This window comes from Myotis brandtii, unplaced genomic scaffold (genome assembly GCF_000412655.1).
Source record: "Myotis brandtii unplaced genomic scaffold, ASM41265v1 scaffold499, whole genome shotgun sequence".
Taxonomy (NCBI): Eukaryota; Metazoa; Chordata; class Mammalia; order Chiroptera; family Vespertilionidae; genus Myotis; species Myotis brandtii.
The window spans coordinates 1,040,661-1,068,224 of NW_005369027.1; the positions used below are offsets into that span (position 1 = coordinate 1,040,661).

Sequence of the window (27,564 nt, forward strand, 5' to 3'; positions counted from 1 at the left end):
ATATATATATATATATATATATATATATTTCAGCATGATTATAAGATCCCTGAGTGGAATATTGTAACTACAATTTTCAGGAAAAAGAAAAAGAAAAATGAGTTGTTTTCACACTGATAAGCAACTGCATCTCATTGCACAGCAGTATGGAGAAACGGATTTGAAAACATAGCATCAAGATTAGTGGGGCCTTTGAGCCAGAGGTTCAATTTGGGTCCCATCATTTTACCTGGCAACAGTGGGAGTTAGCAGGCATCGGGCTGTGCAGAAGGATTTGCATGTAAATGAAAACAGTTTGGGGCATTTTGCCTTGCCTCAGTAAAAGAGAAACATCGCTTTTCACTGGCACTACAAAAATCAAACGGAGGTTAACACAGAAGGAATCAGGGCAGAGTCCATTACTGGGAGAGCTAATTTGGCAGATGCACAAACTCTTGGAGATCATGGGCCATGCTCCAAGGGAGCACTAAAGAGTTTGAAAAATGCAGGTGTGGAAGGTATTAAAGGACAAAGCACAGACATAGCATTCTGAAATTTAGAGGCAAAAACTCACCAAATGAAGAATAATTATTTTTAATATTACTTTAAAGTGTTATATATTTTAAATTTATACCTCCTGCTTTAAATTATAAAATATATTAGTATTTAAAACATTTAAATTAAAGTTTTTAAATAATTGAAATAAAATAAAGGATGTCAAACATTATAATGCAGCGTTATGTGCCTGATCATTAGTGTGGATTTTTGAAAATTCATTTTAGCCCTGTACCTCTAGCCTAGAATTGTAATGGCCTGGTCTTGAAATCATTAGACTTTAACAGATTATCTCAGTCATATAGCCCTAAAGCCCAGTCAAAAACCTTCTGAGATGAAGGTTTTTAATTTCTACCCAGACTATATTAAACATCCTTTCTTTATTATTCATTTATTCACATAGTAATTTATTCAAAAAACACATATTTAGTGCTTTATGACATTTAAGGACAATGTGAAACAATATCAGGCATAGAAAAATGTGATTAGTCATAGATTTGTGCTGTCAAGAAGGCCATCATCTAACATAAAATAAGATATATGCAAAAATAAAGACCACAGAAGACAAACTTCAAAATATACATTTATAAAGTAGTATCGAAGCAGTGCCTTGAAAATTCAAGGGAGAGAGAGAGCATACAGGAAAAAAAATGAGTATCATTTAATATAAAACAAACTATAGTGATTGAGGTTTTTAATTTTTTATATCTTTTTTAAAGAGCAAAGCTGTCATCATTTAATTAGAAATTGGCAGAAATATTTTGCAAGTCAACACAAAAATGTATCTTTAAAACTCCTAAAATTACACATATTTGTATCAGGGAGTATATATATATATATAAGGTTATTGTCCCTGTCCAGAATGTTCTCCAGATTAGACCCTTCTTTTTACACTTTGTGTTGGCCAATATGAGCATAGTGAGAAGCAGAGAGCCCTGATTTTGAGATGTCACCATCTACCCACATCATGACTCCAAAAACAAACTATATGTTTCTTTCCTAAAGACCTAATGTGCAAAGCAGTATCATAAAGATATGATGTTGCATAGGATATCATGGTGTTCATCCTACTAGAAATGAGATATAAATGTTGACAAACAGTGTTTAAATAGCAACAGACACAATATATTGTGTTCACTTCTCTGGGCTCCAGGACCTCAGTGTGAGATAAAGTGATAAATACGCAGTAAAGTGTAGAGATTAAGAAGTCAGGCCACCACTTCTGCAATTCATCAGGTGAGTGATTTTAGACTAATTATTTAAACTATCTAAGTCTTAGTTTTCTCAATGGTAAAATGGGGTAAGTATATTTACCTTACAGCAACTTTGGGAGTTTTAAATGACCTTAGCCAATAACATAGCATGGTAGCTAGCACACAGTAAATGCTCAATGAATGATAGTGATGATAATAAGATGTTAGAGATGTGTCCAAGGCCTACTGACCAAGAGATGGAACAAATGCCCACAGTGAGTCAGATAGCTAGGCGGAAAACCACTGCAGAAATCCTACAGAAATTAAATTAGGATCCAAGATAGCTGACTTGGACATTGTGCCAAGGAATCAAGCTGCAGTGTGATAATTGCTTACACCATTTCTCCTCATATAACACATCTTATCAACTGCCTTAATACTTAGAAACCAAAACAGTGATTAATAATAAAGTTTTCAAGATGGGAATCTAGCCAATAGGAAATATTAAACTTAAAAATAATACCAAAGACACAGCTTCCTATTTTGACTATAAGTAAAACTACCAGCCTGCACAGAAAGCTCATGTTTACTAGGACTGAAACAATTGTTGCTAACCAATCCCCCAAATGCATCAAATGGCATATAGCCCAACAAAATCCAAGGCTAGTCTGGAAACTCAGCTTATGTAACTAAAACAGAAAGTATAGGCATCAAGATAGGTAAGAATGAAGTTATTAGCAGGTGTATATATGTCTGTATATACATGTATATGTATGCATATATATGTATGAACATTCACACATATCTATATATACATATGAAATAATATATTTAAGAAAGCTAATTTTCCAGAAAACACACACACACATATAATCTCACTTCTTTCCAAAAGACAGGATAATATTTCAGACACAACAAAAAATAAGGGAAAAAAAGCATTCACTCTTTTACATGTTGTTTACATTCAGTTAAATATAATCTTCTCCAGAAATGAGCTTACAAATGTCGAGCTTTATTGGCAACCCTGCTGGATTAGGAAGACCAGCCATGCCATCACTAGGGCAAACAAGGTGATATTTGGAGCCACGATAGTGGCCAGGGAGACGAAAAAAGCAGGTGCATGTGAGAGACACATGGCAATTGATGTCAATACAGTAACTGGCAAATAACAGGACATTTGGAACAAGGGACAGGAAGCAGTCCGACTTCAAGCAAAACTGACTTAACTTCATAACAAAACAGGGACCATGCAGAAGAAGTGGATTGGACCTAGAGATGATGAACTGAGTTTGAGACAACTTTAGAGACAAATTACAGAAATGTTCAGCATACCTCATTTTGTTAGGCTCTGATTTCCTGCACTCAGCAGATATCCCATTTTTTATAAATTGAAGGTTTGTGGCAACCTTGCATTGAGCAAGGCTTTCAGCAACATTTTCTCACTGAAAGCTCAGATGATGGTCAGCATTTCCTTAGCAAAAATGTATTTCTTAATTAAGGTCTGCACATTTTTTGGCATAAAGTTACTATACGCTTTCTCAACTACGTTATACTGTAAACATAACTTTTATATGTATTGGGAAACCAAAATATTCATGTGAATCCTTTATCGCAATATTTGCTTCACTATGGTTGTCTGGGACCAAACCCACAACATCTGAGGCATGCCTCTATTACTTTGAAAAATATTGTAACGCCTGTTTCTTATTTTATATATTAACTAGAGGCCTAATGCACGAAATTCGTGCAAGGGCCTTAGCCCTCGCAGCCCTGGCTTTGTCTGAAAGGTCATCCAGAAGGACGTCCAGAAGGTTGTTTGGCTGTCCAGTATAATTAGCATATTACCCTTTTATTATAGATAGATAGGAATAAATTTAATTGAGCTGAAAATTCATTAAGTTTAATAGATAAAAACAAAAGATAACAGGACTCTGAATTACAATAAAATAGAGGAAAATGTCTTGATAGTGATAAAGCCTACATCTCAAAAAATGAATTCCTTCATGAAGCCCGTTTCTCTCTTTTGTTTTAAAATATATTTTTACTAGAGGCCCAATGCACGAAATTTATGCAAGAGTAGGCCTTCCTTCCCCTGGCTGCCAGCACCGGCTTCCCTCTGGCACCCGGGACCCGGGCTTCCCTTGCAGCCCCAGCTTTGTTTGGACATCCGGTCTAATTAGCATATTACGCTTTTATTTTATAGATTGATTTCAGATAGGAAGAGAGAGGGATAGAGTGATAGAAACATCAATAGTGAGAGAATCATCGATCTGCTGCCTCCTGCACACCCGCAGCACTGGGGATCGAGCCCGCAACTGACAAGGAATCAAACCGTGACCTCCTAGTCCATTGGTCAATGCTCAACCACTGAGCAACACAGGCTGGGCCCATTTCTCTCGCTATATGCAGATCATTGAAAACAAAAGCTACAAAACCCTACAGCATCACCCTTACACAACCTAGAGAGGTAGGATACTTGCTAGATAACATTTGGCCTATAAAATGGAGGATTTCCCCGGTGATATACGGGAACAACATGAGCATCCTGCTCAAGAATAATAAGTAGTAATATTTATAGTTACTAAAAACTCTATTCAGAAAGAACACTTAACAAGCGAGCATTCCTGTTTGGCAATTCTAGAAAGGAAAAAAACAACAGTTTTTTATTATTTCCTCTCAAAAGTGGACTGTCATTTTCTCTTCCTCAGAGCATTGTACTTATGATAATCCTTGCTATCCAACAGAAGAGATGTACAAGTGGCTTGTAACCCAATAGACAAGATCTGGAAAAAGCCCCGGTGCCCATCAGTAGATGAGTAGATAGAAAAGCTGTGATACTTTTACACTGTGGAATACTATGCAGCTGTAAAATAAAAAGGAAATCTTACCTTGTGCGACAGCTTGGATGGAGCTGGAGGGTATTATGCTGAGTGAAATAAGCCAGTCAGAGAAAGACAAATACCATATGATCTCACTTCTATGTGGAATATATGAACCAAATAAACCGACGAATAAAATAGAAACAGAGGCATGGATATGTGGGTCAGACTGACAGCTGTCAGAGGGGAGGGGTGTTGTGGGGCTGGGTGAAAGAAGGTGAAGGGATGGATATATATATATATCTCAATATCATAAACACAGACAACACTGTGGTGATAGCCAGAGGGAAGGGGGCTGGGAGTAGGTGGAAGTGGGCAAAGAGGTGATAAATGGAGTGGAAAGAGACTTTGCTTTAGCCCTAGCTGGGTAGCTCAGTCAGTTAGAACATCATCCTGATACAACAAGGTTGTGGGTTTGATCCTCAGTCGGGGCACATACGAGAATCAACCAGTGAATGCATATATAAGTACAACAACAAAGTGATGATTTATCTCTCTCCTTCCCTCCCTCTCACTCTCTAAGTAATTAATTTAAATTATTTTTATAATGAGACTTTGCTTTGAGCGATAGGCACATGATGCAGTGTGCAGATGACTGTTTGTTGAGTTGTACACTTGAAACCTGTACGGTTTTGTGAACCAATGTCACCCCAATAAATTCAATAAAAAAATAAATTGCTTGTAACCAACAAATTAGAATAGGAGCAGCACATATGTATGTTCATATATACACACATATATTGTACAAATATACATAGATATTTATGCAGTAAATAGAGTTTAAAATGAGAATTTTTACTTAATCACAAATTGGAAACTTAAAAAACATTCTTTTCCTTTAAAATCACAAGCTCAAAATGACATATGAATAGGAAGAAGACCATTAATAATGAGTTATTTTATTCATCTGACTCGGTAAATTTTTTATATGTAAAAGGTACATATTGTCAGGGTTGAGACAGACACTGGAAAAGTACTGCTTAGGGAAGTACCATTGATGTCAACATAGTAAGCAGTTTGGCAGAGTCAAAATTTTTCCTAAGGGGAGTTTCCTAAATAATGGCTCAGCTACTACCTCTCATTATTAGAATAGCATGTAATGATTTCTTAGCTCAGACTCTAGATGATATTGGTTTCTGGGGAGTAAGTTTTCATATCCCTGGATCTCTACAAGTTATGAAAAATTACCTCACCTGGAAAACAATGACCTAAAGGAGTGAAGGAAACCATAAGTAATTATAAATAGTTCATTATGTCAACATGCACCAAAAGAAACTGTTCTCTCTCTGAAATCCATGACAAGAGGACTCTATGGACACTGAAACAGAGCCTACTAACCACAGGTCTGGGGAGCAGAGTCTTATTAGATTTGAACCTCCTACTGCCCTTGCTGGAACCATACTTCCTAGCTGGTCCAGCACCTAGGGCTGCCGTTCACTTCCATTTTATGAAATAACATATTGGGGTCATCTTCACATAAGTTAACTAAGTGATTTATTGTCCAAAATGGAGCAGTAAGCATACACTCCGACTGCCGTTACATCCCCTATCCACAGGGGAGAGCGTGGCTGTGTAACGCTCCTGATTCAGCACGTAAAAATGAAGCAGGTACAAATGGAGAAAGAGACAGAGAGAATGAATACATTGCACCAAGGTCAGCCCGGAAAGGGGAAAAGAACACAAAGAGCACAAAGTCACTAGATGGTTATGAAGAAGGAGAAGGGGCTGCTTTATTTACTGACTCGGTGACGAGAAGGGATGAACATGGATTGTATCTGAGCCTCGAGGTGCTTGTTTAATGCCAGTGGATAGCCTCTCCACACCACCCAGGCAGCATAGACTAGTATACGTACTATATATGGTATAGTCTATCTACATGCAAATATATAACACTTGACTAGAACTAATGTATCCTCCAAATCTGCATTTTTCCATACCTGATTTAAATGATTTTAAAATCATAATTGGCTACAAGATTGAACATATGTGTGTTTATTTATATATTGTGTGTATATGTACGGGATTTCCTATAAATACACATATGAATATATCCAGTGCTAACTTAGATTTTCAAAATCATTTAAGTCAACCTGGGGAAAATCTACTATAATGTATTCAGATATGGTTACCTGTTAAATTCTACTTACTGATACATCATATTTTCTTGATATTAAGATGTAATCTAACTTGAGAATCACTTTCAATTGCAGGGGGGAAATACATGTTAAACATCAACATTGATTATAAATGCTATCCCAGTTTTAGAAATAGAATAAAATAACTTGACATTGAAAAAGTATAACCATAGGGTTGGGTGCTTTAAAAGAAGAAGTATCCAAAAATAAGAGAACTCTCTAAAGAAATTATGTGGAAGATTTTAACACATTGTTTGCGGGTAGTTTTTATCACGCGCTAACAGGTGGCGCGGGCACGTATAATTACGTAAAACGTATAAATACGTTTCCCGCATACAATGTGTTTTAATAAATAATGAGAGCTAACAGCTTAACTGATATGGTTCAAATTAGGACTTGCAGTCTGGGTACCAGTGGCCTCTAGATGTTAAATCAAGCAGTAAATTGTGTGTGCGAGCACACACAGACACATAGAATAAACATATTATGGTTTATTATTTGTCCTAATCCTTACTATAGGGATCACAAATTACTCACATTAGAGTTATTTCTAAGCAAGCCAGGAATGATATAGTATATATGACCCATAAGTTTTCATGGCAAATAGGAACAAATATATAAAATCCTAGAGATATATGACCCATAACACATTACAGAGCATCGATTTCCCAGAGGCTAATATAAAACTGATGTACCCAATAACAGGTCTATTTTCATTCTCTCCTATAACTCAAATCTATTCATGCTACACAATTACTTTTGCATATTACCATAGTGTAGTTACATGAGCTATTTCATCTGTAAAACCTGGAATTCTTACGTTAAATGAGCACCTTTGGAAGCATCCTATTATTTTCTTTATGATCTTTCAATCACCTTAATTATTTTTTTAAAGTGTATAATGTCTTTTATTCACATATCAGATAACTGCATGCTTCAAATTTAAAAATCCACATAAAAATAAAGTTACTCAGGAATTTAATTTGATGAACTGAATTACATTTCTGTCTCCAAGGACTAAGCCCTGAACACCTGATACATTAAAATGTTCATATTAAAAATAAACAAACTCAAAAGAAGTGAATACTATTATTTAAGAGAAAACAGAAATATTTGCTAACCCAGTTTTTACTGAAGAAAAAATAAATATGAGTAGAAGAGTAGGAATGGAATAAGAAGAGACAAAGAGGTTTCTTATACATGGAGAAAATGATCAATAAAAGAATAACACCTATACATTATATTTTACTTAGTTTTGGGCTCTAATCTCAGCTGAAATCAGAAAGGAATACAGTCTGAAGTACTTAAACAGAAATATATTTCATCCACTCACAAAGCAAGAGCGGCAGAAGATTTTATCCAAGGCAATTAGACATCATGATTTAGTAATTAGGATAGTAAACAGAGATCAAGGCTGAGTAGAAAAATCTACTATAATGATGTATTCAAATATGGTTACCTGTTAAATTCTACTCACTGATACATCGTATTTTCTAGATACTAAGATGTAATCTAAGAATCACTTTCAATTGCAAATCTGCCTACGTTTTAGGACAAGTTTCTGTCTTATTGAAAAACATGAGAATAATCTCTAAACGTTCACATCTGACATTTCAGACTACCCTTTGTCTGTAACATGTATGTTTCCTTCTGTCACACTGGTCACTCCGGCCCTTTTCCTGCTATCTTTAGATCTTGCATTTTTCTCTAAACTTCAGTGAGCAAGGGGATCCCTTCCTGATGTATACCACTGGTTCCTTCAAACTAGCATCATCCTTTCATGCTTTTTAGACCTTCATAGGAGTCACAGATACTTCCTGGGAGTTCTCTAAACCTAAATTTTAGATATATGGACCAAACCACAGACATTAATGTTTCAAAGAATTCTCATGGTGAAATAAATTTTTAAGAAGTTACTGACACAGACAATAATAGTGCAGTGAAGGACAGAGGGGATGCGGGACAGAGGGGGGTAATAGGGAGAACAAAGGGGACATCTGTAATACTTTCAACAATAAAGATAAATAAGAGAAAACGAAGTTATTGAGTAAGAGGAGCCAGAATGACTTGCATGGACAATTCTCTTCTGCTGTGGTTTTCAAGTGTGCTTGTGGATTAACAGCACCCGCATCATATGGGAATTTGTAAAATGCAAATTCCAGGTTCTGCCTCTGACCAACTGGAACAGAAACTCCTGGGATGGAGATTGGGGGGTGGGGGAAGGAGGGGTTTGGCTTTCCACACATAACCAAGTAATAGTTTTCTTAGTTCTGACTAAAGCCACAATTTTACCCCAGTGAGGAAAAGCATTTTTCTGACTCTCTCAATGAAGATGTTAGCATTTTCAGAAACACTTAGGTTACTATTTGTCTGGAGGTTCTAGATAAGAATTGGACGGCTTCATCCCAGACTTTAAAACTGTCACACTGTGCTGACAATGATAAGAACAAGGGACATTAGTGGGGTAGCATGGGGACACCTGAGCCACATAACCATAGAGATCAGTCAGGGGAGCACTTTCACAGTCCTCAGATCTTGTCCCCAAAGTGGTCTATCTTTTTATAACTGCCTTTTCTCGTGTCATTTTTCCCCAGATTCCTTTATCGATGAATGTGTCAACCTTCCTGGCATACGACCAGCCCACAATAAGTTACTGTGGGGTGCATCATGAACTTCTCTCTCATAAGTCCTTTGAAACGACTGCACAGGAAGACACGATGGAAACGCACCTAGAGACTGAGCTGGATCTGAGCACAATCACGGCCGCTGGCCGCATCAGTGATCATAAACAGCATCTGGCTTAACTGCGCTACAGGGTGGCCGAGGGCGGCCCCCAAACTGTAACCTCAAGGACAAAATGAGGAAGATTTGTTTGGTGTGGACTCTAAAAACGAAACAAAAAAAAATCCCCTGTTAAAAATCCAAGATTGATTCATGAAATAAAGAAGACATTAATTGTTTCAAGTCTATACTTTGTAATTAGCTAAGTTGTGCAGTATTTTTTTTTACTTAAACAGAGTATTTCCCTGAAAGAAAAAAAAAAATCTTTTTCCTCCTAAACTCATCCTACCTATCTGTAAAAACTGTACAGAGCTAATGTATTTTTCATATTGTAAAATTTCAATTATACAAACGACTGGTATGGACAGTACCATAATTTAATTACAGTTTACTTTACAAACTTTACACATTTCCGTTTCTAAAATTTTAAATTAACAAGAAATTATTTCCTGTGTTATTCAGAGTTACTCCGTTTTGTAGGGACCGTTTTGTTACTGCTTTTGTGCCCAGAAACCTTGACTAAAATCCTGTGCTGTGAGGAACATGCACGATTTTTATCATGCTTACTGCGTAGAATTTTATCTACTTGTTCCAGAAATAATACATTAACCAAAAAGGGTTTAATTGTTGAGACTTGTTAAGAAGTTCTTCAATTACATAGCCAGGTTTTTCTTATAAATGGAAAAAAAAAATCAAAGATTTTTTTTAACACTTCTTCTTCACAGACTTAACTGTTGCCTTGAATTACAGCCTAGTTTCTAAGCAGTGAAATGTAATGATAAAGAGGGATATTTTAACAACATATTTCTGAATGAATGACTCATTATTTCATTCTTTGGAGTAACCCATTGTTAAGGGTGGAAGGGGAAGCATGGACAAAACATCACTGGAAACAAAGGCCGTAACCACAGCAACAGTCTTTGATACATTAAAAAGGTGCAGCTGTCAGTGACAAACAAAAACTTGTTACGCGTCTTATTTTCAGGCCAAGGTGGATACATGTACAGTAGCAATTTTTCTCCTATTTAACCCGAAGTGGTTTACTTAAAAATAATCATCAGTCACAGCAAAATGTGGCTGGTTTTTACGACAACTTCTCATTTAGAAATGTGAGGCTATATTTTTGGGAACATTTCAAAGAAAATACAGGAATTTTTAATCTGTGTGTGCCACATCAGTTCTCTCCTGGGGAAGGAGCCTAAACATCTACAGCTCATTCAATATAGATTTGAGCCTTGGTGGAGAACTTGATCTAAATGCAAGTAGACTATCAACATCCCAATATGTTCTAAATTGTTTATATTACCATCATAATGAGATTCACCTCCAGATTACCTGAAAAATAACCCAGAGTAATTTGAAACCTCCCCAGAGCATATGTTGATTATAAAATTGTATTACATAGTTAATTCAAATCAAATTGTGAATACCTGACCTTTTAGATGCTGAAATAATCAACTTGTTTCTGGTATTTGCTTGACACAGGTTACTGTTTGAAAATATTTCTATTTTATCTGTGGTAGTCACACATTCTTTTGTGTGTTTTTAAATATAAAACTAAGTTTCCATTGTTGTTGCACTAGGAGAAGTGCTTTCTTATGTTGTCATTTTCTAATTATGACATCAAAAATAGGTTGAAAATATGTCAATCTTACAGGGGGTCAAACAATCAAAAACAATGAAGACAACAATTTGTGAAATCAATGTCCAACGTTTAATTTTTTTTATTTCTTCCAAAGAAATCATATCTACAAAAGTCTAGTTTTATCATGGCAAATTTAAGAGAAACTTCCAGAAGAACCAACTTTAAAAAATATATAGAGCAAATTTTTGCTAAAAATATACAAAGTCAGAAAGAAAAAAACAAAATGTGGAAAGAGGCAAACTCTCTTACTAATTTAAAGCAAACTTAATGTTACAGTACTTGTAACATATTTACTTAACATATTTTATAACATAGTTTGCATAAATTATTTGCTATTCAAAATTTTTTTGTCATTTTAAGTCAAATTTTAATCTTTAGTTTTTCTAATTTTTAGTTTCCTTGCAGAGTATTCTTAATTCTCTAAATTCAGAAATTGCTTTGCACAGTTAGCAAATTTATATAGAGTTAATTATAATTATTTGTGTGTCTACAATCAAATGCCAAATTTTATTTACAATGTAAATCAAAATGTCATTTGTAAATTTCCTCATTAGAAGTTGGCCTTGCAAATATCCAAGCATCATTTAATTTCCAGACATTTTCAAATTGATAAATGACTTTAAAAAATTTTAGGTTCCAGGGAGCCTCACAGATATATGCCATTTATTTTTTGAAGCAAACCACTTTCTTTCAACAGTTTAAGTTCATCTAAAGTGAACAACTTGAATAGAAGCAGTCACCTTGGAACCCTAGCTCTGTGCATCTGAGGACTTACTATAGTAAGAACCAACTAAACTGAGAATTTTAAGATTTCTCATATTTGAAATTAAAGGATCTTTAACACGGAGGAGGAGGAGGAGGAGGAGGAGGAGGAGGAGGAGGAGGAGGAGGAGGAGGAGGAGGAGGAGGAGGAGGAGGAGGAGGAGGAGGAGGAGGAGGAGAAAGCAGCAACAGCAGCTGGGTTATTTGTCTGCTTCATTTTTATACTGCCATGTCCAGGGGTAGGGGTAGTGGAAGTAAAGACCTGCTAGAGGACATTGTGTCTGGAATCATGATCATATATTTACAATTTATATATTTGTGTCTGAAATCTTTATTTCTAAACTATCTTTTTCATATTCGATAATCTTCCTAACCACTCTGTTCCCATGCCTCCCTTCCTGTCGATGCTCACCTATTTAAACAACTGAAATGTTTATGTAGTTGGAGTTGAAAAACACAGAATTTGACCCAACATGGTTATAATAACAGCAATAGCTGTGGGCTGTGGCAAACAATAAAGTTATGCAGTGTTTTGAGGTTTACAACCACATTTCACATAAATCTTCTCATTTTGTCTTCATAACCACCCTATGAAGACACATTAATTAATCTCAAAGAAGACTCGCCCAAGACACACGGCTAATAAATGGTAGAATTGAATCATTCTCAAAATTCAGAGCCTGTTAGTTTCTCCACTATACTAATATAAGCCTGCTCAGAGCCAGAGATATTAAGCAGAATGAAAAAAAAATTTAACATGTTGTTCAGTAATCTCTAATCTAATTCAGTTCCTCTATCTGTATAACACATGTACTAAATGAAATTTTCTGTGTGCTACTCTGGGCTCTCACATTCCCAGTAAAACTCTTTGTTCAAAAAGTATAGCAAGTCATAGATTTCTTAACATACCATATCACCTGTAAGGATGCAGCACAGTTACTTACAGGAAGTGGATGTTTATTGGCCCCAAGGTACAGACATAAAATCGAGAAGCACAAGCAAAGAAACCAAAGACCATCTAAATTCAGATTGCTTGGGTGGTTATAAAACAGATCCACAGCGAGAAATTTTACACATATTCAACTGAACACGTATTCAATTCAGAGCTAATTTGGAAGACCTTCATAATTTTTTTGTTTATTTGTTTCAGCAAGAGTACTTCTTGAACCATGAATTCTTATACTTGTTTCAAGAGAAAACAGTTTTTTCTATTCTCCTTTTAATAAAAAAATAAACTGCAATTTATCCAAACTGATGTACAGATGCTAAAACATGCTAATAGGCAAATAATATTTTACTAATCAGCTCTTTTTTTATCGAGTCTCTATTGCTACTCCCTCCTGAATGTTAGAGAATCATAAAACCATACGGATTTTAATATAAATTCTATTTTTAAAGGAAAGAAAGTTTGTTCACATTTAACATTTAAGACAACTGACATAATCTTGATTTTATCAGTCTGGCTTCCCAAACAGCTAAGAAATAGCCAAACCTTTTTGCAGAAATATTTTCTAAAATAAAATCACCGTGTATGAGAGTAAGACATATATTTGTTTTTTGTCTGCTCCTGACTAAAAAGCCGATATCATCTCTCAAACTAAACATTCAGAATAAGTAAAGACATTGAAAGCATAATGATAGGTGCTGGTGTGAACTATCTGGAAGCTGGAAAAAGAAAATCAGATGTGCTGAGTAGATGGCAGCACATCAAGGGAAAGGAAATGGACTGGCAGATACTTGGTTTCAGGAAAGATAGAGGTGAGAAATCTCGCGAGTGGTACATCCTATCACTGGCATAGCTCTTAACAGTTTATCACTCTGGGTAATAAATAGCATAACAATCTGGTAACACAAAAAAAGTGGCAGGTCCTGATGGGTTCCTTATGCAGTAAGCACCCAGAGGAGTTGGTCTGGCAGTAAGAAAGACCTTACCTTCTCAACTCACCACAGCTGTTTCTAACAAGAGAAGTACCAAGAGCAGGGGTCCCGGATCAATGCTTTCAAAACCCTGACATACCCGCTAAGGTAGACTGACAATAAGCAACTGGGCTTCATTTCACAACAACTCTAATAGGAAAAAAATATTTGAAAATTAAAAAGTAAAAAATACCAGAGTGGTGATTGGTTATTGTTAGAGGTCTCTGGTGGCTGGCATTATTTTATTGTGAGAGGAGACTGCTTATATTTAATATTTGTAAATCTGAGGGTAAAATTTGGGTTTTTAAAAATCCAGTTGGTTATTTACCTTTCTATTAAAGACGGTGATCTTAAAGCAAGAGAGTGCCTTGGCATTTAGGACATAGAAAACTCTAGCTCCTTCCTCCTTCCTCCCAAACATTTATAAATTTTATTTTATATGATATGTGTCTTACTGAAAAACTAAGTGAAAATTTGTTTTGTAGAAATCAAATAATATTTAAAATGTATCAAAGAACCTTGTGATAAAGGATTCTTAAAGTAAATCCTTTTTGTTTTCTAATCTAAAGCAATATGCACTAATTTATCTTTTGTAACTTGATTTCCATGTATCTTGTGTTATACAAAGAACTGCATGACTTTGAAGGATCTATGATACTGTCTTTGCTCAGACTACAGAAAACGAAGGACTGACTCTAGGTTTTGAGCTGGTATATACACACTACAGAGTGATCATTTTCAGTCAACTTCACTTACCGAATTTATCTGGATTAGTGAAAAAATAGTATCGAGATGAGTGCATAAAGTTGACCGTTACATGTTTTTTTTTTCTATTTCTTGGTTTAAACTTTTACCACTTATCATATCCTACAAGATCAAAATGACCCAAGTCCCTTTGGTCCAGACTATATTTACTGAACCAGAATCTGTAAACCTAATCTCTGATGCATATTAAGCTTTATAAAATATTGTTCAAATGAATTTACTTTTACCAAGTCATCCAACGGTTTTTACTCTAGTCTAAAATTAATAATTCTTGTGCTCTCCTAAGTCCATGTGAATCTGGTATTCTAAGCCTGACTGGAGGAATACGCACAAAGGACAACTATACATACACCGGTCAGGCTGTTTTCCGACAGACTGTGTTGTTTATATAGATTCTGCTTTCCATTAGCTCTTTCAACAGGAATATCTGAAAAGAGTCTTAAGTCAGCTGGGTTATTCACTTTGCTAACTTATTTGCTCCTACAGATAATAATATAACAGCTGAAAAGCTGGAGGTGGGGAGAGAGGATGTATCAGGCCACTGTGCTATCCTCATCTTATTCTCAAACCAATTTAAGAAGTAGATCTAACCACCCATTTACAAAAGAGGAAAATAAGGATCGTGGTAACTGAATAACTTGCCAAGGCTCCTACAGTAGAGTTGACAATTCAAATCTAGGTCATCAGACTCTAAGAATGTGGTCCTACCTCCCAATAGCACATTTTCAAATGTGAAAAAAGACCATAATCAATAAAATTAGGTTCATATATTTTAATAAATGGTGTAGAGACCTCATAAGAAAACTATACCTCACTATTCTTAAACAGAAAAGTTGCATAAAGTATTTCACACTGTCGAAATTTCCTTCGATATCCAAGTCAACAGCAACCTGATGGAAAGAAATACCCATTACTTTCTTGAAGTTCCATACATTGTTTCTTAAAAAGAGTGGACATATGAAAAAATAGCCCTTAAAAAGATAAATACTCCCAAATATTCATATTGTATTTTTATTTCCTATTTCCCTAACATATTATAAAACTATTTTAAAATATAAGTAGATATCTACAATATAATTTTTAACTCATCTTAAAAATGGAGGGAAAGTTGTCAATAGAAGCAAAAACTATATAGATGAATAGTCAATAAAGTAACTAAATGCAAAGGACAATGTAAAGAAAACCACCAATAATCTATAGTTATAATGTTTTTTTTCTTTTTACTGAATTTATTGGGTTCATTGTAGTCCAAGTGTCAATCAGTAGGTGAGTGGATAAAAAAGCTGCGGTACATTTACACCATGGGATACCACCAGGCTGTATAAAAGGAGGAAATGTTACCCTTTGCAATGGCAAGGGTGGATCTGGAGAACATTATGCTAAGTGAAATAAGCCAGGAAGAGAAAGATAAGTACCATATGATTTCATTCATATGTGGAATCTAATGTACATTCAAAAATGTTTACTCACAATGACATAGCTTGGATTGCAGAATATTTCCTAGGAATGACTTTATGTGGGACTATTTTTATAGGAGCATTATTACTTACACAAATGACCTGAGATCTGGGAGCAACGCTACATAAAGGAGGCAGGAAGATATTTATAACAATATAGACTCTGCTTGTCCTATTACTCAGAACATAATATATATATAGTTTAAGTTAATTATATATAATTTTCCTTGTTAAGACAATGCAAATGTTTTCATCATTATGTTCAGGTGGCCAAATAAGAATTTTTAAGTTTATTTTTAAACTCATCTTCAAATAAATCTTCCTCACTCTCAGCTATTATCAAATGATTCTTAAACAGTTTCTTGATCCCATTAGTGTCTCTAGAAGCTTTGTATTCAACCATTGTGCTAACTGGCTCTTCTATTTCTCCCAGAATTTGCACAAGCCCAAGAAAATGTAATTAGGAAATTACACTAGCATGTTGCTCCATTACACTATCCAAATATAGCATCTACTTAAAACACCCTTGTCTTTTATAATACATGTGGGATTCTACAGCTAGTAAAATACTCTGTAGGCCTCATTTCTACTAAAAACTACCACTATTGTGATCAACTATGCTATAACTTTACAGCAATTTATAAATCTGGCAAAGAAAGCAGCTCTAGCATCCTGAAGCAGTATGAATACATTTGCTTATTCTGGCACTACCACCCATCCAGAAATATCTGAAATACCTAATTTATCTGAAATATCTAGAGTAATTCTGATTTTGGACAACAGTGATGCTCCTGGGTTGAAAATGTGGTGAAAGACAAAGAAGAGGAGAAAAAATAACATGCTGAGAGGTAAGTGAATGAAATGTAATATAGTCTCATTAATCTGCAAGTAATTTTTAAAACTGAGAGTAGGAATTAAAATTTACAGTAACATTTATGCTATCAAGTGTCATCAGGAAAAGCCCAAATGGACATTAGGAACCTAAAAGCGAACAAGTATTTGTGATGGTGATACATATTAAAGAGATAGAATTAATTTCCCCAAAAGAGAGAATACATATCAAGAATAAAAATTAGTTTAAGAACTGTCACAATTACTTATCCAGAGAGAAACGGAAAAATCAGAGTAAAAGATCCAAACTAAATACCAAATGCTCTTTTCAAGATCAATTTTGAAATAGCCCAAAAGTATAAACCCCAAATTTCTGCTTCAACTATATGAGTGATTGCATAAATTCATATATACCTCATCAAAACTCTAATGTTGAGAAATGAATTGTATTTAAATATACTCCATCTGTTCTTACTGTTTTACATCAATGATATATTTGCACTTAATTACAGATCTATAAGTATAATGCCCTAAGCTAGTGGTCGGCAAACTCATTAGTCAACAGAGCCAAATATCAACAGTACAACGATTGAAATTTCTTTTGAGAGCCAAATTTTTTAAACTTAAACTATATAGGTAGGTACATTGTTATTAACTTAATTAGGGTACTCCTAAGGCTTAGGAAGAGCCACACTCAAGGGGCCAAAGAGCCGCATGTGGCTCGCGAGCCGCAGTTTGCCAGCCACGGCCCTAAGCAATCTGATGAAAATGTGGTTAAAGATTGGACCAACTCTGTCAGTTTGCTCTCCTACACAGCAATTATTACATTAGCATGTCCACCACGGTGGGGAGTTGGGAAAAAAGTTTCCAAAGTCCTCTCTAGCATTTCCTGACTTAGACACTTGTAACATTCATTATCTATGGGTCTAATTTCATATTCACTTTCTAGAGGCCCGATGAACGAAATTCATTCAAGAGTAGGCCTTCCTTCCCCCGGCTGCCGGCACACGCTTCCCTCTGGCACCTGGGACCCAGGCTTTCCTCCCAGCCCTGGCTTCATCCAGAAGGTCATCCAGAAGGACGTTCATTCTTATTAGCATATTACGCTTTTATTATTATAGAAAACCTAAGGAAATGACTGCCTTGAGATAAGAGCCTAGAAGCCTGTCCCAGCTACAGCCTGACTACACTTATGAGATATCTAGGAGAAGATACTGCACATCTCTGAACTCTCTGCCATCTGGAGAAAAGCTCGAGATCTTTGTATGTAGACACTTTTCCACCTTTAGATTTGATGGAATCTTAAGTTCAGTTTAAGGACATACTTCGAAACTGCTTGCCAGTTTCCTCTTTAATAAACTTCAAACTTAAGTTTCTAGAATCATTGATGGCTATGTCAAAATGAACTCTTGTCATACTTAATAATTTTGTACAAGAATAACATAAGGCTGGAGTAGTAGCCCTTATTAACTTTTCCTTGTCTTTGATTCTTGCTATGAAATAAAAATATGCAAGTTCAATATGACCCCTAGGTACAACTATAAAAGGATTGGGAGAAGAATGTTCTAACAGATAAATACTGTGTAATATAACAGAAATGTAATTTGGAGTTACTTCTTTTTACCTTAGTAATCTGATATAGTTTTCAGATAAGTACATGCCTTCCTACTACTGAGAATTTAAATATTATTCCCTATGATATGATTTTGTCATATACTTTCTCTTTCTGAGGATGAATCTCAGACAATTGATTGTGCTCTATAATTGCCATAAGAAGGAATTTCTACTTATCTTGAGAAAATACTAATTACTTTAAGATAAAATGATAACTTTTAAGGAATGCTTACTTTCTAAGCATTTTTTATATATTAATTCACTTAATCCTCATTAATGTGGTTAATGGGATTAATAAAAACCCTATGAAGTTAAGTACTACTGTTATCCCCTTAAGATGGAAAATGATATCCACAGTGATTATATAACATACATCTATCTACTAAATTGTGAGGAAAGAATTCAAGTCCAGATGACAGATATAATGACAAAGTGACTCCACCTACTAACTGCACATTTCAGGTTGACTTCATAAAGTCAACCCTTACATTTAAGTCTATTCTCTTAAGGCTATAACTAAAGCCATTTTATCAATGGATGTGCTTATTACATATCGAATATATGTCTATTGAAAAGTAAATATCTTTGTGATGTATAAAAGAGTATGTGATATAGTCCTTGTTTTAAGGGGCTGACAGTCTTAGCAAAAGGAAAAGGTATCACATTAAGCAATCAGAAGATGAAATCATAGTTAGTAGAGTTGTTGTGAATAACTATGGGCAAAAATGAAAATTGAGATAGAATTTAAGAGTAGCAATACTTAGGCGTGGCCAGGTAGCTCAGCTGGGTAGAACATAGTCCCAATATGCCAAGGTTGTGGGTTTGCGGGTTCAATCTCCATCAGGGCACATACTAGAGTCAACCAATAAATGCATAAATAAGTGGAACAAAAAAATCAATGTCTCCCTCTAAAATTAATAATTTTTTTAAAAATCTAGAAAAAATACCTTTGAAAGATTTAAAAAAAGACTAGCAGTATTCAAAGGGGCAATATGAGGAGAGGGAAGTAAAAAAGAATATTATATTTTTATTTATGGACATCTATTATTCCAATAGTATTTGTTAGATTCATTCTTGCCTGGCAAGGAAAAACCAACCTCAGATTTTGTCCTGATTACATAAAAGTTCAGAGCCAAATTTAACCCTGGCCACACTTTTCGTCTTTCTATATGGATACCAATATTCCTCCACCTTTTTTTCAACTGTTTTTTTCTTTATATTCCTATTTATTCATTGTTTAATGGTGGTGGTGGTGGTGGTGGTGGATCATATTAATCCTTTGGGGAAAATGTTACTAGTATGTTGGATTCTCAAGGTTGCCAGTCACACCTGTTCTGAAAGCTCTACTCCAGGAGGAATAGAGTTTGGAGGTATTGTAGGTGTCTATGGGTAAGAGCTCTTCTAGAAATCTGGGATTTTAATAGTTTCAGAGTCTGGCATATTGCTCACATAGGTAGATACTTAGTTTCTTTCCATCTATAAATGTTAAAGAATCATTTTTTTAAAATTCCCCCTCCCACAATATTATAAATTTAATCCTCAAATTAAAAGCATTCAATTTAGCCATCCTATGATAAATACAGAACATCTGCAAATTTATTAAATGATAGTAAATAACTTAATTAATAAAGTAATTAATTAATGCAATGGATTGTCAGAAGTTCTTTCTGTTGTGTTTTGTTTTTTAACATGTCCCATGCAATTATAATCTCTGTGTGTCAAAAAGTCTATATTATAGTTTTGACCTCAGGAATATGTGAAAAAAATGTAGAAAAGGTCTATTCACCTGTACAGTTTAAATTTTCATCAATTACTGGTTATGACATCTGATATTAAAGTGAATGGAAATTAGGTTTAATCTTTTGTATTTTATTCTACTACTATGAAATGATTCTTTAAAAAACTGAAAAATTATCAGTCAGGTGGCCAGTTCATCTGATATGGCAATTAGCACAATTGCTCTGGTAGCTGTTTAGTATCATTAACTCTTCACTTCTTTAAATATGTTATGTTTTCCTTAGCTAACACCTCTCTTTATAAGAATACCATGATTCCCTAAGGATTCCATTGTTTTGCGTGGTGCTTAAGGCAATTTCTTATTAAATCCTCAAGAATGCACCTTGCATTATGCTGAGCCAAAACAGTGAAAGTGAATTCATTAACTAGTTCAAGGTGTAATTTCCTCACCTTTCCACTTAGGAAAATGAATATATTTTAATTTTAGAATTTCAGAACATACCGATATAAACATGAAGAGAGCTCATCATGCACAATGCTATTTTAATGAATACCAAGGGAATTGTGTCTTAATGTTCTTCTCCTAAAATACTCTCATGGATTATGAAGAGTGTGTGGTATGGCAGAGCCATCTATGAGAATGCCCAATATATGGAATTATTTTTCACAAATAAAATACTTATAAAATTTTATTTAAGATAGTGTGGCCTGTCTTAAATAAATTGTATTGTAGTAAATGAGCGTGTAAAACTGAATTCATTAAGCTGCACCTATTTCTGTTATATAACCATAAATACCTAAAACATACTTAATGTGAATGCTTCAAATGTTACCTTTGAAATGTTACATATGTAGGGCCCATAATTTCTTAGTGCCTTTAGGGTTCTGAAGTTTCATGACTTCCCTTAAGTCCTATCAGGAGACAGCAAAATCTAGTCTGAGAAACTCCATTTGGATTACAAAGAACATTAACGTGCTTTTCCTATCATGGGGTCTGAGATTGTTAGGGTGAGTGTGAAATACTGACATTTACATTCCTGAACTCATAGGAGCAGGATGGAATGGTGATAGAAAATAATTGGACAATCGTCAGAAAGGCTTTGAGAAATATTAGATCTCCATCTGCTGGTTGGAAATTTCAGGTTCATAGGGTATAAAGCTAGCTAACACACAGGCTTTGTGAACACTACCTTTCTTTTTCAGGTTTGTACCCCATCTACTTTCAAAAAGATTTAACAATTTATGGATTAAATCATCTGCATAATTAAACATTTTAAGATAGTGGTCACTAGGAGACAAGCTGCATTTTATTATTGCTGTTGAATTTCCCATTGCATATTAAATTTGCTATAAATTTGTTCCCTCAAGAAATCTTCCCTTGAAAACATTTACAAAAATAGAAAGGACAACAAAATAAGAAAAGCAGAAATGGGCTAAAAATTGAATAAAGTTTAATAGTAAACTTATAATAATTCAATTCTTAGTAAGACTTGATATAAATAATTTATCATTCCTTTGAAATATTTGAAGTAAAAGTATATTAAATTTCTCCATCCCATTAAGACAAATCATGGGTTGAAAATTAGGCAATAAACAATTAGTTTCAGGGCCCTCAACAAGCCACAGAGAGATTAACGTATTATTCTGCTTATTTTACTTTCCTTCTCCACATCTATGTCTTCTTCTTTCTTTTTCTCTATCTCATTTGAGTGATACATGATATACACACATATGCTGACATTGCTGATATAGGAAGGAAGTGTGACAAGACTTAAAAGGGAAAAGCTTACATTAATTTTTCTTGAAATATGAATTTTCCAGTTACACGATATTATATAGCTCTATTAGTTCACCAAAAAGTATAAATAAGGTTATATTTAACTCAGAACCAGTCCTGACAACCCAAACCTAGGTTCCTAAGTAAGCCTGTTTTCAACAAACTGAACATCCTAGAGCTTAAAATTATTTAGATGAGGCTCAAAGCTTCTCTTTTAAAAAAGATCCTTTGACATGTTTCATACTAGTAAAACCAGTTCTTTGTTTGTGGCTGGACAGTAGGACTTCCACGAAATCCTTGATTAGTCAAAGACTTGGCTTTACGACACTGTCTTGGGGTATTCCAGAAGCTTTGTTAATGAGACTGGCTAAAAAAGAAATTAAAGTATCTCTTAAAAATATTTTTTCTCAAATCAGTATGTGGTGGGAAGTCATCCATTGGAATGTATTTGCATGTGATTGTTGTAATGGATGGTAGGGTAAAAAGAAACCCACTACAGAACATTCTATCTTCTCCCCAGTGTCTTGGTATCCCAGACAACACACCAATCTCCTCAGGAATATCATTATAATTTTTTAATCAATGAAAAGTACCCACACTATTCACCTGCTACTGATTATTAAATTCACAAATGATGAGGTTCTTACCAAAGCAAACCCTGAAGCCTCTAGCATTTAAGTTATTTCTTTCTGGGAGGGGGATGTCATTTAGAAATAAGAGCACCAGTTAGTAATAAATTATGTGCAAGTCACTCCAGCACAGTGTATTTCAATCACTTCGGTATTTTTATCTCCCTAAAAAACGTGTCAGAAATGAGGCATGAAAAGCTATTAACTGAATCATTCACACATTGAATAGATGTTGTCAGAGTGTTCTTTCAATGGAAATAATAAACTGATTTATTTATAACTGGTAATTATGATAATACACCTTCATTTTCCACTCTTTCTAGTATATTATAGATATTTTATAATTGTCTTATTTCATACCTGTGCTTAAATCATATGCTTCCATAAAATTTCTTCTTCCTCTGGCTTTCCCTTAACTTCCTTTAGCTTGGGATGCAATTAAAATGTTTCAACTTCCTTTATTCCCTTTTGTCTGTTTTCTCCTAAAATTTTCAGACTTACCCCTGGAAGAATTGATCCAGACCTTAAATTTATGCAACTGGAGACCAGAAATCTGAATTTTAAGCAGATGCAGAATACATTATGTAGTCACTGTAGAGTGAATCTCGTCAGCACTTATTTGGTCAAGTTCACCTTATTTTCTTTCAGAGATAGAGGGAAACAGCAAGTAAAGGAAGATAACAGAGGCTGATGTTTACTTCAAAGAGAAAAAAATTTCCTCTTAAGAATCAAGGTAGGAAGACTTACTTCATCCTGTTTTTAAATTTCTTTGGAGCAAAGAGGAATATTTCTCTTCAACTTTCATCTCTAACCCTGAAATCAATTTTCTTTTTCTCTAGACATTCAACAACTTTTCTAGTTTGCTTCATAACATTCCACACATACACTATATTTTGCCCTCAACATGTACTGCACATTTACATAAGAAAAAGCCTTTGGAGATATGCTTCTACATTTCATTGGAATGACTGTAAAGAAAAATACCCATCACATTATGAAACATAATGTTAAAAGAACACATGAGAAATGTATTTCAGAGAGAGGTCCAAAAAGCATTCCCCTTTGAGAAACAGTTGTGCTTTGTCCCCAGTGAATGCTAGAGTCCTTTACATCTCAGCTCAGGAACCCAGTGATGGGTTATACTTGATTACATGGTAACCAAGTTAGCCTTCCTATTGCAATGCTCATTTTTCTCTCTCTATCATCATGCCCACTTTCCACTATCCCATCATTAAATCATCTTCAGATTTTCAATTCCTTACTTGCCTCTCATCTTATTTATGATCTGTTTTTTTTTTAGAAAAAAAAAAAAAAAAACTTACAGATGCCTGGCTGGTTCAATGGTTGAGTGTCAATCTATGAACCAGGAGGTCATGGCTCAATTCCTGGTCACAGCACATGCCCAGATTGCAAGTTTGATCCCCAGTGTGGGGCATGCAGGAGGCAGCTGATCAATGATTCTCTCTCATCATTGATGTTTCTATCTCTCTCTCCCTCTACCTTCCTCTCAGAAATCTATAAAAATAATTATTTTTTTTAAAACTGACAGAAATATACACATTCTGACACACAACCCTCTCATATACTGTTCGTCAGATAAAAAGATCATTAAGCAAAGCAGGATTTACATTTGAAGATATTTCCTATTAGTAGAAACATATTCTCAAGTGTTGGATTAAAGAGACCAACAACATTTATTTTCAAAATAACTAACGAGGGTTCAAAGTGAAGTTCTCAACAATTTTTTAGAAAGTATTTTCTTGATATAAGCCAAAATTCTGTATGTTGCATTCACTTTTTGCTGTTAACATTTTTCTAATATTAAATTGTACCTTGTTTTATTAATACTCAGAGTTAACCTAATTCATGGAATGTAGATCATAAACCATGATGATGACTATATTCCAAACATGAATTCCTCCCCATTCCTTGACATTCTAAACCCTTCTGAGATGTCCCTCTGCCTCTCCAATCCCAGCCCCACACTGAAAAGAGGCTCTTTTCAAGGACACCCAACTTTATCCATATAAAAATATCTTCCACATGATGTCATGATACTATTTAAAGTGTCTTCTACTTCCATTCAGATAACTGACTTAATATGTGAATTAAATTCTGAAACATAAAATATAGCTTGTAGGTATGATATCATAAACTATAAAATAAATATGAACAGAATTCCCCAAATTGAGATTTAAAATGAATGTATTTTTCATATTTTATCCAAAACTTAATCATGATGAACTTCAGTCGTAGTCCATAAAAATTCATGTAAAGAGAAAATAAAATAATATTTCATCCATAACAATTTATGAACTCATTCACATGTAGCATTTCATGTGTATTTATATGGTTAGACTTTAGTCCAACTGCCAGATTTATGAAGCATGCAATAAAGACAAATTTAAAATATAATAACTCTCACTTGGCATACAAATCCCATCTTTAGTTGAATGCTCTAGAGCCCCATTACTCCTTAAAGTCAGGGAAAAGACATCAGATGCAAGAAAAATGAAATCAAGAAAATTCATATCAAAATACTGCATTCTGTTCCCAAGTATTAAATAATTCCCATTTCACAAACTTTCTTTAAAAATTAGATAAAAATAAATGAGTATCTATGTGCTAACTATATGTCTAAAACCATATATTTAAAATGTTAAAATTTTAGAATATAAGGCTTCTACATTCATAGTTTTAAATTACATGTAGACAAAGTTCTGAATTACATTTCAATTTTGTTTAAAGAGTATAACCTTTGCAAAAACAGAGATGTCTTTATTAATAACTTTATGAACATGTACAATATAAAAATACAAGTAAAAGTCTTATTTAAGTGGATCATTAAGACTAGTTCACACAAAATATATCTATTCTAGAATCTCCATAGATTTTTTTCTTATTTTATCTTGATGTCATTAAGTTTTGTTATACTACAAATATAAATGCAACTGGAGTTACAATTATTACTAGCACATACATAAAATTGGATAAGAAATTGGGATTAATGGTTCTTAATTTTTGGTCTAGTCCTAAATACTTAAAAATGTAACACACTGTCAGTAACTCATCACCACTGTGGCTCTCAGTAGGGGGAGGGGGTGTGGACTAGAGAGGGTTGGGGGCTGCCTTGGAGAAGGATATCACCTTTTCTTGGCTTTTCTCTGCTAAGAATCAGCCCTAAAGACTGTACTTCAATTACCCTCTTTTTAAAAACCTCGGATCTTGGTTCAGGTTGAAGGTGAGTGCTATGAAGTATGAGGCATCATTAAGTCAACCCTGGTCAAGGAGATCTCAAAGAGAGAGCTGAGGCTGGGGAAATTTAACTGTAGATATCCCAGAAATGAGGTTACACAGCACAGAAGACTATAATAACCTCTCTTGGAGGATTCCGTATGTGTTAGTTCAGAACCTCCATAGCTCTCTCACAAAAAACTACTTTGGCCCATACACGTTATAATCTCCATCTCTGGCCCCATACTTGACTAAGTGCAAGATTATGGTAACACCACCTATCTATGCCTCACCCAAAGGTCTCCTGGAAGCAAGAAAGGAAATATTCAAGAAGTGTGCTGTAGATGTCACTATTTTCAGTAACCGATTTACATCAGTACTTTTAAAGAATTCTATGATTAGAAACAGAGTTAAGGAGAGTGAAAAAGAAGCAAAAACTGGATCTTCAGCTGTTAATATGGAGTAGCTCCTTTAGTTGTGTTGTAATAACATTTCACCTGACACTTCCTGGGTCAAAACATTCAAGTAAACACCTGTGGAGGAAATTAGCAGTTCAATCCTTTCTGCTTGCTCCTTTACATTATTTTTTAGCCTACATTCCTGCTCAGTATTTATATCCTTCATAGGTATTTGACAAGAAAAATTTAAATAATTACGCTTTTCTTTTTTTTTCTTTTCCTGCCATGTTAAAGAACAGTGAACCAGAACCAAATAGATGAGTCAACTATTCCCTAGGTATAACTCCTGCAGTTGTATTAATTTCATTGCTGCAGTGGTATAATAATTTACTATAAATGTATTAAATGCAGCATTTGAACATATGCCAGAAAATAATACTTTTCCCCAAAGCAGATGAATCATGAACCTGAAATACATAATGCACCTTGAAGGTGCTTATACTTCTCCCAAAGATGACTTATCTGCATGATAGAACCTTGACCATTTGATTTGAGTGGTGACCTCCAATAAAAATGAAGAGCGTTTTAATGCTTCTTAAATGTTACTATTACAAATAAATTAAAATAGGTAAACGCAGAAGCTTCTCTGATAATGCCTCCCTTGGAAGTAGGAAGGCTGAGGACCAACACCAGTAATGACCTTGGCTTCTTTCCCTGAATTTCTGTAGAAGGACCATTCTCATCTATAGACCCTTTACTTCATACGCCCCAAAATAGCTCAGATAGCTATGAGGAAATTTAAGTATGTAGGACTAGACCAAAAATTAAGACCCAAAGATCAAATTAGTGTGATCTTCATCAAGGTCAATTCATCTTATGGGTTTCAAATTTGGATCTGAAAGTCTTTGAACAAGTTATATTAAAGTTTATATAAAGGAAATAGTCAACATCATATGAAAACTCAGTATTATTTAGTACACAGTTCAAATAAATCTGAGTATCCTAAAGCCTAACTACTTGGAAGCAATTTTGGAAAATCAACACATATGTTTTGTGATCCTGTTTCCATGATGATATATATCCTGAGATAAATAAAAAATAACAAAATGTTATAAATAGCCATTATTCAATATGTATTGATATATGTGCATACACATATACATCTAGATTTAATCATCCATTCAATACATATTATTGAAAACTTACTATATTCAAGGTGTTAAGGATTAAAAGAAATATAAATTAGATATAGATGATGGTCTAAAACAGGCTTAAA

General features: G+C 34.5%; 2 protein-coding genes across 2 annotated transcripts in view; one reads left to right on the forward strand and one right to left on the reverse strand.

Annotated features, from left to right (window-relative positions):
• The window catches only part of LRRTM3 (leucine rich repeat transmembrane neuronal 3), a 161,525-nt gene extending 151,231 nt beyond the window's left edge, over positions 1-10,294 (forward strand). Inside the window, exon 3 of the mRNA XM_005876776.2 lies at positions 9,336-10,294. Within this exon, the coding sequence (XP_005876838.1) occupies positions 9,336-9,545 (210 nt within the window). The 3' untranslated portion in view covers positions 9,546-10,294. The remainder of the gene's footprint in view (positions 1-9,335) is intronic.
• Positions 1-27,564, reverse strand: part of CTNNA3 (catenin (cadherin-associated protein), alpha 3) — a 1,348,181-nt gene that overhangs the window by 932,238 nt on the left and 388,379 nt on the right. The window lies entirely within an intron of this gene.